Genomic DNA, 15,448 nt, shown 5'->3' with positions numbered 1-15,448 from the left:
GTGCCGTGTCCGGTTGACGTTCACATGAGTGCCCAGCTCCTCCGTGTTGTTTTCCCCACTGGGCACGCCGAGTTCCGCAATCGGCTGTGCCTATCGGTGGCGAGACAAAAGCGAGGTGAGATAAGAGATGCGCCTCTGCCATGTGATCGTGACCGCCCAGTCTTGGTCGCTCTTGCCTACAGAGACAGTAATGTAAAGCCAGGAACGCCAACAGCAATCAGAGATGTTGGTGAACCATGGTTGGCTCGATGCATTTTGCTTGCTACGCCCGCAGGGCCCCGAGGCGGGATCGAGTCCCCTCCCCCTCGTCCCGAACGTTTGGATAAGCGTCTGCAGCAGCATCGGAAGACCGTCGGCAGGAAGGATCAGAATCCTGCCGAATGCGCGCCACCCACCAACCATTAAGGGGGTTCACCACCGGGTGCAGCCCGCCGGTTACCGAGGAGAATAGAAGGACAGAAGGCGCAGAGCCGAGAACGGCAATAACGGCAGAGCAGAGGACATGGACAGAGTTCAAGATATGAGCTAGTTTTTCCTGCTAATGCTGCGTAGATCTCGGTGGCCAAACGTGCGAGAAGGGCCAATCACCGTTGGGGCACAAGCCATTCTGGGCTACATCTCCTTTTAAGGTTCCATGGACGGCGGGAAGATTGTTTGGGCTTTCCAAGGGGGTTTGTTTTCTCTTCCTTGGTGTCGTCCCCGTCACAAGACAGCCGGCATCGGACCTTTCGCCGCCTCTCCGTGTCGGCGCGACGAGCTTGTCTGACGGGGCTCCTCACTCGCGCTCGGCAGGAGTCGTCAAAGCACGAGTCCGTGACTGGCCAGTGCCCGTCGAGAGTGCTCGCTATTACGTATGATCAACGTTCGTTGTTAATATCTAGGGAAATCCGGGGTGCAGTTTCGTCTGCAAGTTTCAACCCGGACTGGGGCTCTCTCTATGCACGGTTCAATACGGGGGGTGTCGGGCATTTGAATAACAGCAACCGGTAGCAAGGCGGGAGGTGGGAGCTGGGACGGTCTATGTGAGTGAGCCGAGACCCGCGGCAGACATACAGCACCGCTTTCGCGTTGTCTCGTCGCAGCCACCACGGCGTCTTCAAGTTGCAGGAAATAAGATGACCCAGTGGACGAAAACCACGCTGGTACGGACAAATAAAACTAAAACCGAAAGACTCTGTTTGGGAGAAAAATCAACTCGGACCCCGTTGTCGTTACTTCTCCGCTGCTAGGGAAATTCGCGCAATGCCAAGCGGCGCTTGCGACTCTGCTACCATGGAACGAAAAAGTCTGGTTCACGTGGGCTCCATCTGTCAGAACAAGAGACGACGAGGGCGTCCATCAGGTTGGCCGCCAGAAAACAGGCAGAACGGTCACACGCCCATCGGACGCCGCCGTGGCCGAGTTCCAACTTCCATTGCGCAGCTGTGCTGCATGTCATGACAGGGCATTGGCAAGAAAAGCAAGCAGGCGATCCGGGGTAAGCCGTCCGCCTTGCCATTCGCTGCTGAGTCGAGACCGCTGACTACACATGCTCACTGCCGAAGGTTGACGCTGCTAACAGTAACGATTGACGTCAATTGACGTTTGAGTCAGCCCTGTCTTCTTGGTGGTACTGTGCCTTGTAGTCCCCCCTGGGCAGACACAAAGGCAACAAACGACGTTGTTTTTGTCGTCAATGGCGAGATGTCACAATCCCTGCCGCCCTTTGCGTGTTTGCCATGAGCCAGAACAGGACGGTTGGCAAGATTGCGATCAAGTGACACCGGCGTCAGGGAATGACACCACCCGGAACCATGCCTATCCTAGACAAGGCCAGAACGGACCAGAAACTCGAGGGTCGAGAAGGGGGGTTCTATTGGGGGGGGGGAATGGAAAAGAAGAAGAAGGGTGCTTGGGCTTGGGGGGGGGGGACTCGTTGATCGTACCTGGGTGCGTGGTGTTTTCGACTGGATGTCGTCGTTTTAATTACGTATTAGTTTGTCAATGGAGTCGCCCCCATGGCTTCTTCCCCAAACAAAGTTGCAACGCGGCCACAACGTCTCGAAGCTCCCGTCCAAAACGGGTGACGGCCTCATTGTCTGTGAATCCAGCCCTTTTCTGCCCCCAGATACTTCTTCCTCCCACCTTCACTCTCTCTGTCTCTGCCGGTGCGATCTTGGTCTTGGTCTAGGTGGTTAGTTTGGGTTTGGTGTATCCACTGCAGAAATTTGGAAAGTCCACATGCACATGCAACTTGATAGACCGAGCGTCAGTCTGTCAGCCAGACCGTGCTTTTTTGGCCCCCGACGGCGCGTATGTGGAGACGAAGGTAAAAAAAAAAAAAAAAGGCAAAGGCCAAGCGGCGGGAGGGAAAGGCTCTGATCGACCTTGTGATCACTTTCGTTGGCGCGCCCAAGGTACGTCGTCAGCCAGGGCCAAGGATTTTTGCGCCGTACTTGGGAAAGGTCGCGCAATAGCTGCTGCTTGCGGCCAATTCCTATCCTTGCCCCCCTAACAGAAAAAAAGCTGGAAGCTTAAAAACAATGGCCTGGGAGGTGTGCTGTGCCTGTCTGCCATTCCCTATTTAAGTCCTTTGTCCACCTGCCTTGCCCCTTCTACCCCCCCAATCCATCTGCTGCTCACCAAGCTCGACTCGCAACACCAACATCGGAGACGACACATACCCTAGATCAAAGTGAAAGGAGCAATTTCAAGCACCCCTTCGAGTTGCGGTCTGATACAAACTGTATTATACAGCGGTCTTTTCTCACACTCCCACGGGGCCCCGTCACACTCACAACCCACGACAACCGACTCGCGCGCCGGGGAACAAATCCGCACAGTCAAACGACAGTCAAACATAAAAACAGCCACAATGCTTGCATCGACAGGAAGGGGAGGTGCTGGAAACATCCTTGACCAGTCCAAGTCGCCCAAGCTCACGCCCGAGGACCTCGAGACGCCCACGTTGAAGACAAATGTTGTAACCAGTGGCCGTGGAGGTAGCGGAAACATGGTCAAGGGAGACTCCTCAGTCAAGCGTGCACTTCAGGATGTTGAGGCGTAAGTTTTGCCTTGGTTTCCCCGAGGCGCGGGTGGTGTGTAGGGTGACGGCGCATGAGCGAGTGAGATTATCAAAGCTGACAACGTTCCCGCAGTGTCCCTCGACGTGACAGCGGCGGCGCGACCCACTATGGCAGGGGAGGAGCCAATGTCTTCAAAGGGTCTCTCGAGGAGGAGGCTGCTGCCCGGAAGGCCAAGGCCGAGGGCACCAGCGCCATCGATGACGAACAGTCCTCGCTGCGCAAGAGCCCGTCCCCCGACGAGAAGACCAACAGCCTCGCCGCCAAGGGCAAGCAGTGGCTCAGCAACCTGACCAAGAAGGCATGAGCTCTATTGCCATCCTCGGTCACGTCACCCTTGACGCCAGGCGTACCTCCGTCGGCGTCTGTCTCGCTTCCGCCGTTTCGCATACACAGAGGCGCGGTATTTGGCTCGCCGCCACCGTATCAGCCATCGAGGCTGTCTTGTGGCATGTGTTTTCTCTCCTTCTTTTCTCTTTTTGCGATGGAGTTTACTATGGATACGGGAATAATGTGTCACTCAGCGAGGGCCTGAGTGACGACTAGGCGGGCGTTTTAAGGAGGGAATTGCGGTCGAAAACATTTGAAACGACAGAAAAAAAGTTCTTGATACCATAATCATCTCCAACGAGATAAAGGCCATGACGGGAAGGAAAAGTACACCACCGAATCTACAAACTCTCCTTCATCATTCCGCACTTGCTGTCGTGCTCTGAGTTGAACGCCGTTTCACCCAATTAGACAGACCCAAAAGCTGCAGTACAGTAGCAGTGGCGCTCAATCGAAGAGGAGCAAATCAGCTGCAGGAAGTGATCGATCAAGTTGTGATTTGACTGTTGCGGAGGTTGATTGCATCATCGTGAACAGCCGGCGCCGGGTGGGGCCGGTGCTCGTCCGGCGTCCGACGCCAGCCACCACCATGTTTCCTTTCGCCAAGTACCTGCAATAAGGAGCGGTACATCGCCCCGGCCAGCAACGCCCTTTGTTAGTCCCTCTGTCATTCACATTTGCTGTCTTATCGAGACACTCCTACTGAGACCCATCGGAAGTGCGAGGCAACGGACGTCAACATTCCTAGTCCGGTACAGCTTGTCCGTCTTCACTGTTGATTTCCGGTTGCAGGGACGAGACCCAGAGCTGTGGGTGGCTTCGATCGCACGGAACGTCAACGGAATGTACTGCTTCACTTCTCACGATAGCGGGACTGCTCCATCTTGTCCATCATTTCCATCCTTGCGGGTTTTCATTGGTAGAGCCACTGGGCGAATTCCTTTTGTGATGCGATATTCTGATGCGATATTCTGATGCGATATTCTGATGCCCACGCCCGTCTCTGACAAGACATCTGAGAGATGTCGATTCTGTGTCATCCCAATCCACCCCTCAATTTTATTTTGTACGCCTGTATGGGTCTTTGGTTTGAGCATTTGATAATGCAAGCCTTTTTACTACATCCGGAGTCTGCACAGTCGACCTTCTCCCTGGTTAGTTGCCCGCCAAGCGGTGGATCTCCGACAGGTAGAACCTGAGGTCCTCGGGGTTGACACCGGGGGTGATGCCTAGTAAATATCAGCCGAACCGCTCGCCATATCTCATACCCTAGAGTAACAAGGACAGGTAGAATAAACTTACCGTGGCCGAGGTTGGCAATCCAGCCCTTCTTGCCACCGCCGAAGCCCTTCACCATCACCTCAACGGCCTTGGTCATGGCCTCGTGGGTGCCGTACAGCACGCCCGGGTCGGCGTTACCCTGGAAGGTGATGCGCCTGTCGCCGCGGATCTTGACGGCGTCGGCGGGGTCCTGGAGCCAGTCGAGGCCGACGACGTCGTAGCCAATGTCGATGACGGAGTCGAGGGCGTGCCAGGCGCCCTTAGGGAACACCGTCATGGGCACGCGCTCGAGGTTCATCTCGGCGAGCTTCTTGGGCAGGTTGGCCGAGATGTAGGCCAGGTAGGGCTCGCTGAACTCCTTGAAGGCCTCGGGGCCGAGCTCGCCGGCCCACGAGTCGAAGACCATGACGAGCTGGGCGCCGGCCTTGACCTGCAGGGCGAGGTACTCGACGCAGACCTCAGCGATCTTCTGCAGCAGCTTCTTGGACTCCTCGGGGTGGCGGTAGATCCACCTCTTGCTCTGCATGAAGAGCTTGGTGCCGCCGCCCTCGACCATGTAGCAGAAGAGGGTCCAGGGGGCGCCGCAGAAGCCGATGAGTGGCACGCGGCCGGCGAGCTTCTTGCGGGTGAGTGTGATGGCCTTGTAGACGTAGTCGAGCTCGGCGGCGACGTCGACGGACTTGGCCAGAACCTTTTCGTACTGTCCGTCGTCGGGGGCGCTGAGCGGGTCGGGGAAGTGAGGGCCCTTCTTGTCGACCATCTCGACCGTCATGCCGAGGGCCTGGGGCACGACGAGGATGTCGGAGAAGATGATGGCGGCGTCGAGGAGGCCGGCAAAACGCTCGATCGGCTGCAGGGTCAGGGTGCTGGCAACCTCGGGGTCACGGCAGCAGGCAAAGAAGTCGCGGTTCCCCTTAGCCTCGTGGTACTCGGGGAGGTAGCGGCCGGCTGTAGTGCGGCGGCGACGCAATATGTCAGGACGCTGTCTCTTTCTTGTGCATTCCATGTCCTGGTATTTGGGGGGAGCTCGTTACCTTGCCGCATGATCCAGCATGGCGGGCGTTCGACCGTCTCGCCTGGTTCAGCGTTAGCATATATGTGCGTGAGACTTGGGCAGAGTGTTCCGGGTCAAGGAGAAGAAGAGAATTTACCCCTTGCTGCCCGCAGGAGCAGGTCATTCTTCAATGGTTCAAATGTCAACTCCATAATGTCGGCCTGCTGTGAGAATAACGTTGCGAATTGCCGATGCTGGAGATGACGGTGCGGGAAGCACAAATGAGTGAGTGCAGGATGCCCCGCGGTCCGACTACTGGAAAACCCCGCCAAAGCTTCCCTTCCCGCCCATTCACGCTCCCTCCAATGGTGATCGCATGTTCCCTGCATCTGGGTCGCCGAGGTAGCCGGCCCGGAGCTGCGCGTACTCAGCCACAACGAGGCTTGACAATTGGTACCCATAAGTTGAGAAGGTGGGCCCGCGACCCCAAAGCTCTTTTCGACCGCCCTGGCAAATTATCGGTTTTCCATCTAACGGCCTCACCAAATAGCTCCGAACCCGCTTCTCATCGAATCAATTCGAGCCAATTGGCAATCAACGACCCCGACGCAGCCTGCCATTACCAGTCTCGACACTTCAACAGACAATGGCGTAGGCTGATAGATATCGCGGAGGATTGATCACTAGTCGCCTGGGTTGCCGTTCGACCGACCTTCGCAACTCGCTCTAGATGCCGCCGTCACGACCTACCGCACGTTGCTGCCGAGCAGTCCAGCAACAGATTCGGACGCCTTTGGACAACATTTGGATCACGGACGGCGTGTTGGCGAGCGCATTCGAGCGCTACTGCCATGTATCACGGCTCACGCGGCGTAAGTCGAGCTCTGTGCCCGGCCCACTGGAGAACAGGAGGCGGCTGGGCAAGAGGAAGATGACGGATTTGCACATGAATACCCAACCGACATTGCCCCCCTGGGCCATTGACTTCCCGGTCGATCTGAGCCAGTGGACATGGCAGCCACCAACAAAACGGTCATCGGATGAGACAAGGGATCTGCGGAGCCAGCGAAGCCAGCGAAGCCAATCTGTTGCGTCGTGGGGCTTGAGATGGTGGACGAACAGTACCGTGCCAAAACAGGTGGAAACCGATCGAGCTGGAATCGAGAACCCATCTAAGATCAGCTTCCACGATCAGCTCGCCAAAGCCCGAGCTGCCGTTGCGGCTTCCACCTCGAACGCGATCGGCCCGGCATACTACAACTTTATCGGGGGCCTGCAGAACGATCTAAACATGGGTCTCCTGGATCCCGCGGACGTGGACATGGCTGTTTCAACCTTCCCGCCGTCTTTAATCGACACGGGTGTTGCTGGCGAAGTGATCGACGCAGCTATCGAGATGTTTCTTTCGGCCGTTGTCAACGGAATCGCATCCTCCGAGGTTTTGGGCCCGTCGGGGTTCGATGCGAGCCTCTGGAACCTTGTGCTGAATCGGATCTCTCAGCTGCCGGCCAGTGACGCGACGACTCTTCTGTTTCAGACTACTCTCGATACAATGCCTCCCCAGTACGTCAACGATGCCCACGAGGGCATCATTGCGGCAGTGCAGAGGCTAGCTGCGTCTCACTCAACGGAGCGAGGGCGGGCCGCGGACATTGGCGCAGCGCTCCGCCGCCTGTCGCCTATCGGCCACGGCGTGCTGCTCGAGGAGATTGAGAGTGCCGTATACCAAGGTTTGGCGGTCTTTGAGGAGGAAACCCGCCAAAAGCTTCGCTTTCTTTGGTTGCAGACCTTAGCACACATGCCGTTGGTTGATACCGACTACCTTTTAGACGCATGCGTCAGGTCCGCCTACTTTGACCGGGAAGTGTCAAGCCTCATCGGCCGAGATCTCAGCCGACTTCTCATTCAACAATGGGCTAGTCGCGGATACCTGCACGGCCTCACATCTATCGAGGCGGCGTGGGATCACGATTCTTCCAACCATGCTGAATGGAGTCTTGCTTTGCTCAGCATCCACATTTGCGATTTGGTGCCCGCGGGGAATAGGGACAAGAACCATGTGGGGCTCTTGATGAGCTTATTCAAGTCGTTGAGACGGCTCGGTCGCGAGGATGAGCTCATGGCTTCGGTACGAAGCTACTACGAGGCCATGGAAACGCTACCGATTCTGCCTTTCAAGCACCTGGCCATGGCTAGTTGCGACCACGGCACGGCGCTCGAGATATTCTTCCTTCTCGATAGCAACACGGCCAAGTTGGACGCATGCCTCGGGTCAATCTGGGATTGGACAGCTTGGACGCACTACGTCCAAGCCATGATTGAAGACGAGTCTATCATGCCTCGCGATGTCTGGATGGTGATCGATGGCAGCGTGGGGAGGAGTTTCAAGGGACCGATGGGGCCATCGCTGCTGACGAGGAGGACGAAGTTGATGGAGGACATGGCAGTTTGGTTCTCGCAGGCGCGTCACTTGACAGACGCCATGGCCCACCGGAATGTGTGCCTATGCGTCGGCTGGCTCTGCGGGAACGGGATCGCGCTTTCGAACAAGGTTCTCGTGGCAATCATGTCTGTGGTCACTCGGGAGTTGAAGAGGGGCGAGTTCGGACGGACCCGTCGTCTAGCCTGGTTCTTGAACCTTATAGAGCGATACCAGGGACCCGAAGAGCGACGGGTCGTCACCCAAGTGCTGCAGCGGTGGAGAACGGCCAACAATGAGCTGTACCTGAAGGCGCAGCAGCAAGCCAACCAGCGGGCTCTAGAGTGAATTTCACGAAGTCTCGTTAGAGAATGGAGCACAAACACGCATGCAACATGAAGCCATGCTGTCCTTGATCCTTGAACAAGGCGTGAAAGAAAAGGTGTGACTCGAATGTGAGACGGCAAGACCGAGAAGCCTGGGACATCAAGTTTTAGCCCTGCTGATCCATAGCTTGAGGGGCAGGGCGGGGTGGGGGTGTAAGGGAGGGCAAGTGATACACACAGACAAGCCTCCCATCCATCCATATGCCCTCTAACAATCGGGTCTTTCCCATCTCCCTACGTAATCTATAATTTAGACTCCATGAGAGCTTACTTAGCCGCGTACCTTTGATACTGACCAAAAGAGACGCTTAGATATAAAAAAAAACAGAGGAAAAAAGGCTAGTTTTTTTCCTCCATCTGTCTTGGTTGCTAGATTGTGTAGTTTTGGTGAGTGGCAGTCAGGTGTACCACTCTTTTTCGTCAGCAGCTTGAAGGGGGGATGTCGATTGTTGATGTGTGAGACAAGAGAGATGTACAGGGCAGCAAAGGCGGGCGGCACGGATGAGGCTTCGGGGCCCATCAATGGAGCAGTTCTGCAATGGTTTGGTGTGTTTCGAACCCGCAGGAGCTCCTTTTTTTTGTCTTTGACCTTGGTCTTGCCACGAGCAGTGTGGGAGGGATTCCCGCGTTCTCAGTGGGTTTGGTTACGGGGCTATTTCCTCGGCCGGGTCCGAAGGCGAGTTCGAGGTGACGGGGTAAGCCGACCCAGAACCGCATGCGTCCGGATGAGGTGCCATTTCTCGGGAGGCGTGGTCGGAACGTTCTTTGTCCGAAAGCTGATGAGACAGGGAGGGAGGGGGTCACCGTAGCATAGCATAGCATAGCATAGCGTAGCGTAGTGCTTAAGGGTATCTGTGGCCTCAGTGGAATATTCGGCGGGCGGGTTTTCCACGTGTTTCTTGGCGTGTGGACAACTGCGGAGTTTCTGCCAAACGGAATCCCATTCGCGGTCACTTACCAAAACGACGATGCCATGTAGCGACCATTGATCAAAAGGTAGTAGGGTGGCGGTGAAGAGAAGGGGGAGGGGCGAAGGTGTGTAATGTCATGCCGTGTACCTTACATTAGAGAGAGGGCTTCAAATGCGGCGGGGCAGGAATCAGAAGGAAATGAAATAAACTACCTATCTAGGTGAAAGAAAGCAAGAGATTTGGCATTGGCGGCCGGCGACCGGAAGTCTCGGGCAATTACTATTTTGGATGGCAAGCTGCTGGGAGCTGCTTTTGGGTTGTTTGGGTGACTTGGCGTGCCCATTTGAGGCTCCCAGTTCGTGCTGCCGGGGGCGGATGGCAATGGGGACGACTGGGAAGAGAGGTCTGGAATGCGTGGAAGACTGATGGAAGCGGCCCCATTGTTTGTTAGGTTTTAGACACTGCGGAGGGTCTTGAAATGAGAAGGGGCGCCAAGTACATCAGTCAAGACAATGTCCAGCCCAATGGAGATATGTATCCGGGGCGACTGCTGTTGGATCGCAGGGTGTTCTGTTCAATTGTCACAGAGATTTAGCTCAACAGCAAGTGGCGGCGATTAGGAGATGATGGAAATCTTGGGGTCATTCGGCCGAAGCAGCTCGCAACTGGCTACTGGCAACTGGCCTTCTCCTTCCATCTCGTCTTTTGGAATTGCATGCAGCGAAAGACAAGTAGCGGAAAAGAAAGGACTATGGGGAAAGGGGCCATGGGCCAGTCAGGGGGCGCGGTCGACGTTCGGCCCGCGGTTCATGACATCAAAGTCGACCGACATTGTGCCGTCGCCCCCCGTTGAGACGACATTAGTTCTTGCTCCAGGGCCTAGTCAATTACACACTGCCTGCCTGCCTGCCCACTTGGATGGCGTCTGCATCATATGTACGAACAGAGAATGACTAGGCTTAGGCCACTGGTAGTGACTGCATAGGGTATTTGCATTTGATGACCGCCAATGAAGACCAAATCCATAGAAACCCTGCATGTTGTGAACTTGTGAAACTTTGACACGGCTCGCTTCTCTTCATCCAAAGACACAGACGAGACAGACGCCGCCCCTCCCCAAGACGGGACGGGATAGGACGCGACCATGGGCCACAATGGCATGTGGTGCCCAGGGCATTTTTTAGACAGCACAGCACAGCACATGACGGGCACAACCTAACTACACAACGGGTGCTGGTTGAACGTGCCGGCGCCAGCGACTCGGCAGCTAAGCAAGGCCAAGCAGGGCGGGGCAGGCCAGCAGTCCGCCAGAACCGGCCGAGCCTACGACGAGCCCGGGGCTTTCAGGTTGCAGCTAGAATTCGTGATGGCCAGATTTGGGGTAGCAAAAGCGCAAGGCACGCGGCGAGATGGGTACACCTCTGGTCTACCTGGAGATAAATGGGAGGGTGAAGGAATGCGGCTTGAAGCAGAAGCGTGTCGGCCAAAGATTAACGAAGAAGAGTCGCAGGCAGTCGCGGGATGTTGCGTGATGTTGGAACGGCGCCATTCCGAACGGGGAGGTGTGTCTTAGGCAGAGGGAAAGTAGCCCAGGGGTGGGTGGGCGGTGTGCAGACGTAACCCTCAAGATGACCTCCCGCATCCGGAAGTACCCGGTACCTGCAGCGGACCCCATCCGCGAGCCTGTCGGCGTGGTCTCGCCTGTTCCGTTGGCACACACCCGTATGGCGGTGATGTGGTCGCGGCAGCGGGAAAGCACGAGGGGTCCATCCTTCCCCCCTCTCCCATCCCCCACCCCCCCCTCCAGCTGAAGTATCTTGTACATGGCACCACGTTAGAAACCTCGTTCTCTGCACTCTCTGCTTATCCTCCTCTGTTCCCCACACCCACACCACTTGGCCCATCGCCAGCTTCGTTCGTCTCGTCTTTCGTCTCTTTCTGCTCTGTTCTATCTACTTTTGCCCAATTGTGATTTGCCTGTGTCTCTACCAAGTCTGTCTTTTCTTCTTCTCTTTTTGTTTATGTTTCCCCCGTCACCCCCCACCCCCCCGTTTGTCCCTTTTTCTCCTCGGGTCACCAACACGCCCACGCCCCACCCTCTCTCTCTCTCTCTCTCTCTTTCTCTCTCTCTCTTTCTCTCTCTCTCTTTTTCTCCATTCTCCATTCGCCTTACCTTACCTCCGTTCGTTGTTGAATACCGACCTAGGACGGCGTACAGAACGGATTCAAGCTCGATCCAATCCTGATTGGGCATACACCGGCCTTGCTACACTTCTACCGGACAGGCCTCAGAACGCGATATCTGAACGGGTGCATCATCACTTACATAGGCATCCATGCGCCCACTCCCGACCTGTCCTCCCCTCGCTCCCCTTAGTCGTGCGCTCGCCTGCTCGTCCACTCAACCTGCACCACCACCACCACCACCACCACCACCACCACCTTCTTCTCTTTCCAGGATACCCCTCCTTCACCAACACGCCAGACTAAAATCAACTCTCTTGCATGTCCCGCCCCCTCCTCTAACATATTGCCGCCCACCAGTGCCCCTCCTGTCCTGCATCCACCACAGACCAGGTCCTTTTTTACGTCCGTAACCCCCCCGGAAAGCCCAGGTGATCCTCGACCGTTCCCAGTTTCTATTCTCTTTGGACCACGTCCTCGACTCTCCTCAACGAATGACTGTTGTGTTTGCTTCCACTCCCGACTTAACAGGCATTCATATCACCCTCCTTTTCCAGGCGCTCGGCCACTGACAAGAAATCCGAGATCTGACGCCGTGCAACTTCCAACCATCAAATGGACTCAGGTCACTATTCTTCCGCTGCACGTCATGCCGCTGCCGCCGCCGCCGCCGCCGCCGGGCCTGGTGGTGCCGTCTACTCGGCCCATCCCATTGACCACCACGCTCACGCCGCTTACCATCACACTCACTCGCACTTACAGACACCCGCACACTCACCCCACGGTCAGCCACAGTATTACCCGATGAATCCCTTGAGCCCCTCCGCACAAGGCCCCTCCATGACGAGCCCGCGCGTCCTGCCCAACTCGGACTTCATACCCGCTGGTCAATCTCCTGGCTCGGCCACCTCGTCCGTGCCGCACGGCAGGCCTGCTCCGCCCGCCGGTCCTGTTTCCCCCGCTGCTTCGGTCTCGGGAGCTCCCAGTCCCTCCACCAAGCCCATCAGAAGGCGCATGCGCATGATCACATCGTGCCTCGAGTGCCGCCGACGCAAGCTCAAGTGCAACAAGTCTCAACCATGCGTCAACTGCATGAAGTTCTCCCGCGACTGCGTCTACCTTAGCCCCAAGCTTGATGAGGCAAGCCAATTGCGCCTGACCGAGATTAAGGAAAAGGTCGGCTCCCTCGAGCGCCAGTTGGAGCGCGATGTCGCCAAAACCACGTCCCGTGCCGCCATGCAGCAAGCTATCCTCGCTGATGATGTTGAGGATGACTTCGCCGAGGAGCGGGATCTCGAGCCTACCGACATGACGGCTCTGGATGTGACATACGAGGAGGACGCGGACGGAACCGACGATCTCATTGACCTGGGAGTCCAAGTTGGTCGTATGCGAATCACAGAACGGATCGGCGGCCTGTCCAGGCCAAGGATAGCCGAAGAGGTACATATTACACTTTTATTCATTTACCAACTTTCTTGCCTGTTTTGTTCGGCTCACTCCGGAGCGCCCCAACGTCTGTTTAATACTCCCGGAGTGACTCTCTTCTAACGCGATAGTCAGATCTCGGCAGGTATATCTGGTCAGGGTGGTCCTGGCGGACCATCTTCTGGTGGCGCCATGGGCGGAATGATGGGTATGATGGGCGGTAGGGGCATGGGCGGGGCCGGACGAGGCGGCCCGCCCCGTGGTGGGCCGCCACCTGGGTATCCCGGTTACACCGGCCCACCACCCGGCATGGATTCCATGTCCGTCATCAGCGGAAGCTCCAACGACTCAATCCCCGACTTTCTCAGACCAGGCGAATCTTACATCCCCCCCTCGAGCGGCTTTTTCTTCGGCCACACATCCGAAGCCTTGTCGCTAGACAGGAGGCTACCCCAAAAGGAAGCGGCAGACCGTCTTACCCAGCAGTACTTCCAAGCGGTTCATCCCGTCGCGCGGTGTGTTCATCGGCCATCATTTGAAAACGAGTACCGGAATTTCTGGGATGAGGTATACAATAACATTGAGCCTCGTGCCTCTACGCAGGCCATCATGTTTGCGGCCTGGTTCAGTGCTGCCGTCAGCATGGACGATGCAACGGTCAGAGAATTATTCGGCGTCACCAAGGCCAATCTGATTGAGCGGATGAAGACCGATACCGAAAGGGCGCTGGGCAAGGCCAATTTTCTCCGTACGACGAGAGTCGAGACAATGCAGGCTTTCATCATGTACATGGTGAGATTTGTGTCTCCCTTAATGATTCTGTCCATTGCTGACTTTTTGACCAAGCTTCCCCTCTGCAGAGCTGAGGTTTCCCGAGCCCACTCCGTACTGGTAGGCGCTGCCGTGAGAATGGCCGAGTGTATGGGACTGCACAGAGATGGAGAAACCTACGGACTAAACCCCTTGGACACCCACGTTCGGAGGCTCATCTGGCATCAATTGTGCTTCCTTGACATCCGCACCTGTGAAGCACAAGGTCCGAGACCGGCCATCAGGAGAGAAGATTACGACACGAAGCTTCCGCTCAATTGCGAAGAGAACGATCTTTACGCCGCCGGCCCGTCCCCTGAGCCAGCCGAGCATTTTACATCGACGTTGCCATCTCTCATTCGGTTTGAGTGCAACGAGATGATGAGAATAATCTGGCTGGACCGCCGCAGGCTCGAAAGTCGACGAACCACACTGACTGCTGTTCTCACAAAGATTGAAAACTTCAGGCGACGCATGGTTGAAAAGTACGACCACTTCCTCGATGGTACGATACCGATCCAGCGATACGCCAAGCTTGTGATGAATCTGCTTCTCTACCGGCTCCATGCCATGATCCTTCATCCCTACTATGCGAACGCTGGTAGCCCCATGACTCACAGACTGAACAACCTCTTGATCACGTCAGGTATAATGATCGTGGAGATCTCCATTCAGCTTGACACCGACCAATTATTCCACGAATGGTCATGGTACCTCGGTGCTTACCAGCAGTATCAGATTGCTCTGCTCCTGGCAACGGAAATATACTATCGACCGCAGAACCAGGAAGCGCACCGTATCTGGGCCTGCTTGGATTACGTTTTCAAAACAGACCGAACTCTGCCACCCGAGATCAAGGGACTGCAAATACTGGGTGAAATTATGGGCAAGATGCAGACGTACCAAGGCATGCGCAAAATGCGTGCGCCGACAGGCACGTCGCGGGCGGCGCCGAGCAGAAATGCTGTCGGGGGCAAGAACGACAGCGCTGGCCTACAGCCGCCGCCTCAGCACTACAATGCACAGGACGTGCAGATGGGCTTCAAGACGGAGCCAGGCATGAGCGGTGGCACTCAACAACAGCAGCAGCAGCATTCCCCAATGAGCGGCATGGGATCCCCCGGAATGGCATCGCCGAATTCTCAGATGGGCGGTCCGCCTCCGGGTATCGTCTTCGCGGGCGTTTCCAACGGGGAGGCTATATGGAGCATGCCGCCCGTGAATGCCGACAGCCCGGAGAGTATCAGCGACGGTGCCAGCATCGGCGGACACAGGCCATCGCAACCGGTGAACATGATGAACTCTCTCGAGGGTGTGGACTGGGTGAGTTTGTTTCGTCCCTGGTTGCGAACCCGGCTGCCAAATTCTAACTGTAGCGACTCTAGGACATCATCAACAACCTATTCCCTCACGACCCCAACACTGGCGAACTCAACATCTCTGGCTTCAACGACCCATCTCTTGGGCTGATGAACGGTTATCACTGGGTGCAGAGATGATTTGGAATCACGTAGTTGGCTGGCCTCTCTATGTGATTCTGTTTGCGTGTGCGTGTGTGTTTGAGCATTGTTAGACGTTGACGGGCTGTGTGCGCCCGCGGCGGCAGCGCAACATATCTGTGATATCATGGCTATACGTTGTGT

General features: G+C 56.3%; 4 protein-coding genes across 4 annotated transcripts; 3 read left to right on the top strand and 1 right to left on the bottom strand.

The window, feature by feature from the left end:
* Positions 1-2,854: 2,854 nt before the first annotated feature.
* Positions 2,855-3,369, top strand: CH63R_01015 (uncharacterized protein; the record flags this gene model as incomplete). Its single annotated transcript, XM_018295990.1, has 2 exons — positions 2,855-3,042; positions 3,138-3,369. The coding sequence occupies 2 exons, from the start codon at positions 2,855-2,857 to the stop codon at positions 3,367-3,369; spliced, it is 420 nt and encodes a 139-aa protein (XP_018164352.1).
* A 1,178-nt stretch (positions 3,370-4,547) lies between these two features.
* On the bottom strand, positions 4,548-5,851 carry CH63R_01014 (Uroporphyrinogen decarboxylase; the record flags this gene model as incomplete). Its single annotated transcript, XM_018295989.1, has 4 exons — positions 4,548-4,621; positions 4,695-5,682; positions 5,708-5,749; positions 5,825-5,851. 4 exons carry the CDS (start codon positions 5,849-5,851, stop codon positions 4,548-4,550), a joined length of 1,131 nt encoding a protein of 376 aa, XP_018164351.1.
* Positions 5,852-6,397: 546 nt separating this feature from the next.
* On the top strand, positions 6,398-8,434 carry CH63R_01013 (Fungal specific transcription factor domain containing protein; the record flags this gene model as incomplete). Its single annotated transcript, XM_018295988.1, has 1 exon — positions 6,398-8,434. The coding sequence occupies one exon, from the start codon at positions 6,398-6,400 to the stop codon at positions 8,432-8,434; it is 2,037 nt and encodes a 678-aa protein (XP_018164350.1).
* Positions 8,435-12,182: 3,748 nt separating this feature from the next.
* On the top strand, positions 12,183-15,304 carry CH63R_01012 (Fungal specific transcription factor; the record flags this gene model as incomplete). Its single annotated transcript, XM_018295987.1, has 3 exons — positions 12,183-13,010; positions 13,131-15,128; positions 15,191-15,304. The coding sequence occupies 3 exons, from the start codon at positions 12,183-12,185 to the stop codon at positions 15,302-15,304; spliced, it is 2,940 nt and encodes a 979-aa protein (XP_018164349.1).
* Positions 15,305-15,448: the final 144 nt, after the last annotated feature.

This window comes from Colletotrichum higginsianum, chromosome 1 (genome assembly GCF_001672515.1).
Source record: "Colletotrichum higginsianum IMI 349063 chromosome 1, whole genome shotgun sequence".
NCBI lineage: Eukaryota > Fungi > Ascomycota > Sordariomycetes > Glomerellales > Glomerellaceae > Colletotrichum > Colletotrichum higginsianum.
Note: the sequence above shows the minus strand (reverse complement) of the source record. Positions and strands in the feature narration are given on the sequence as shown.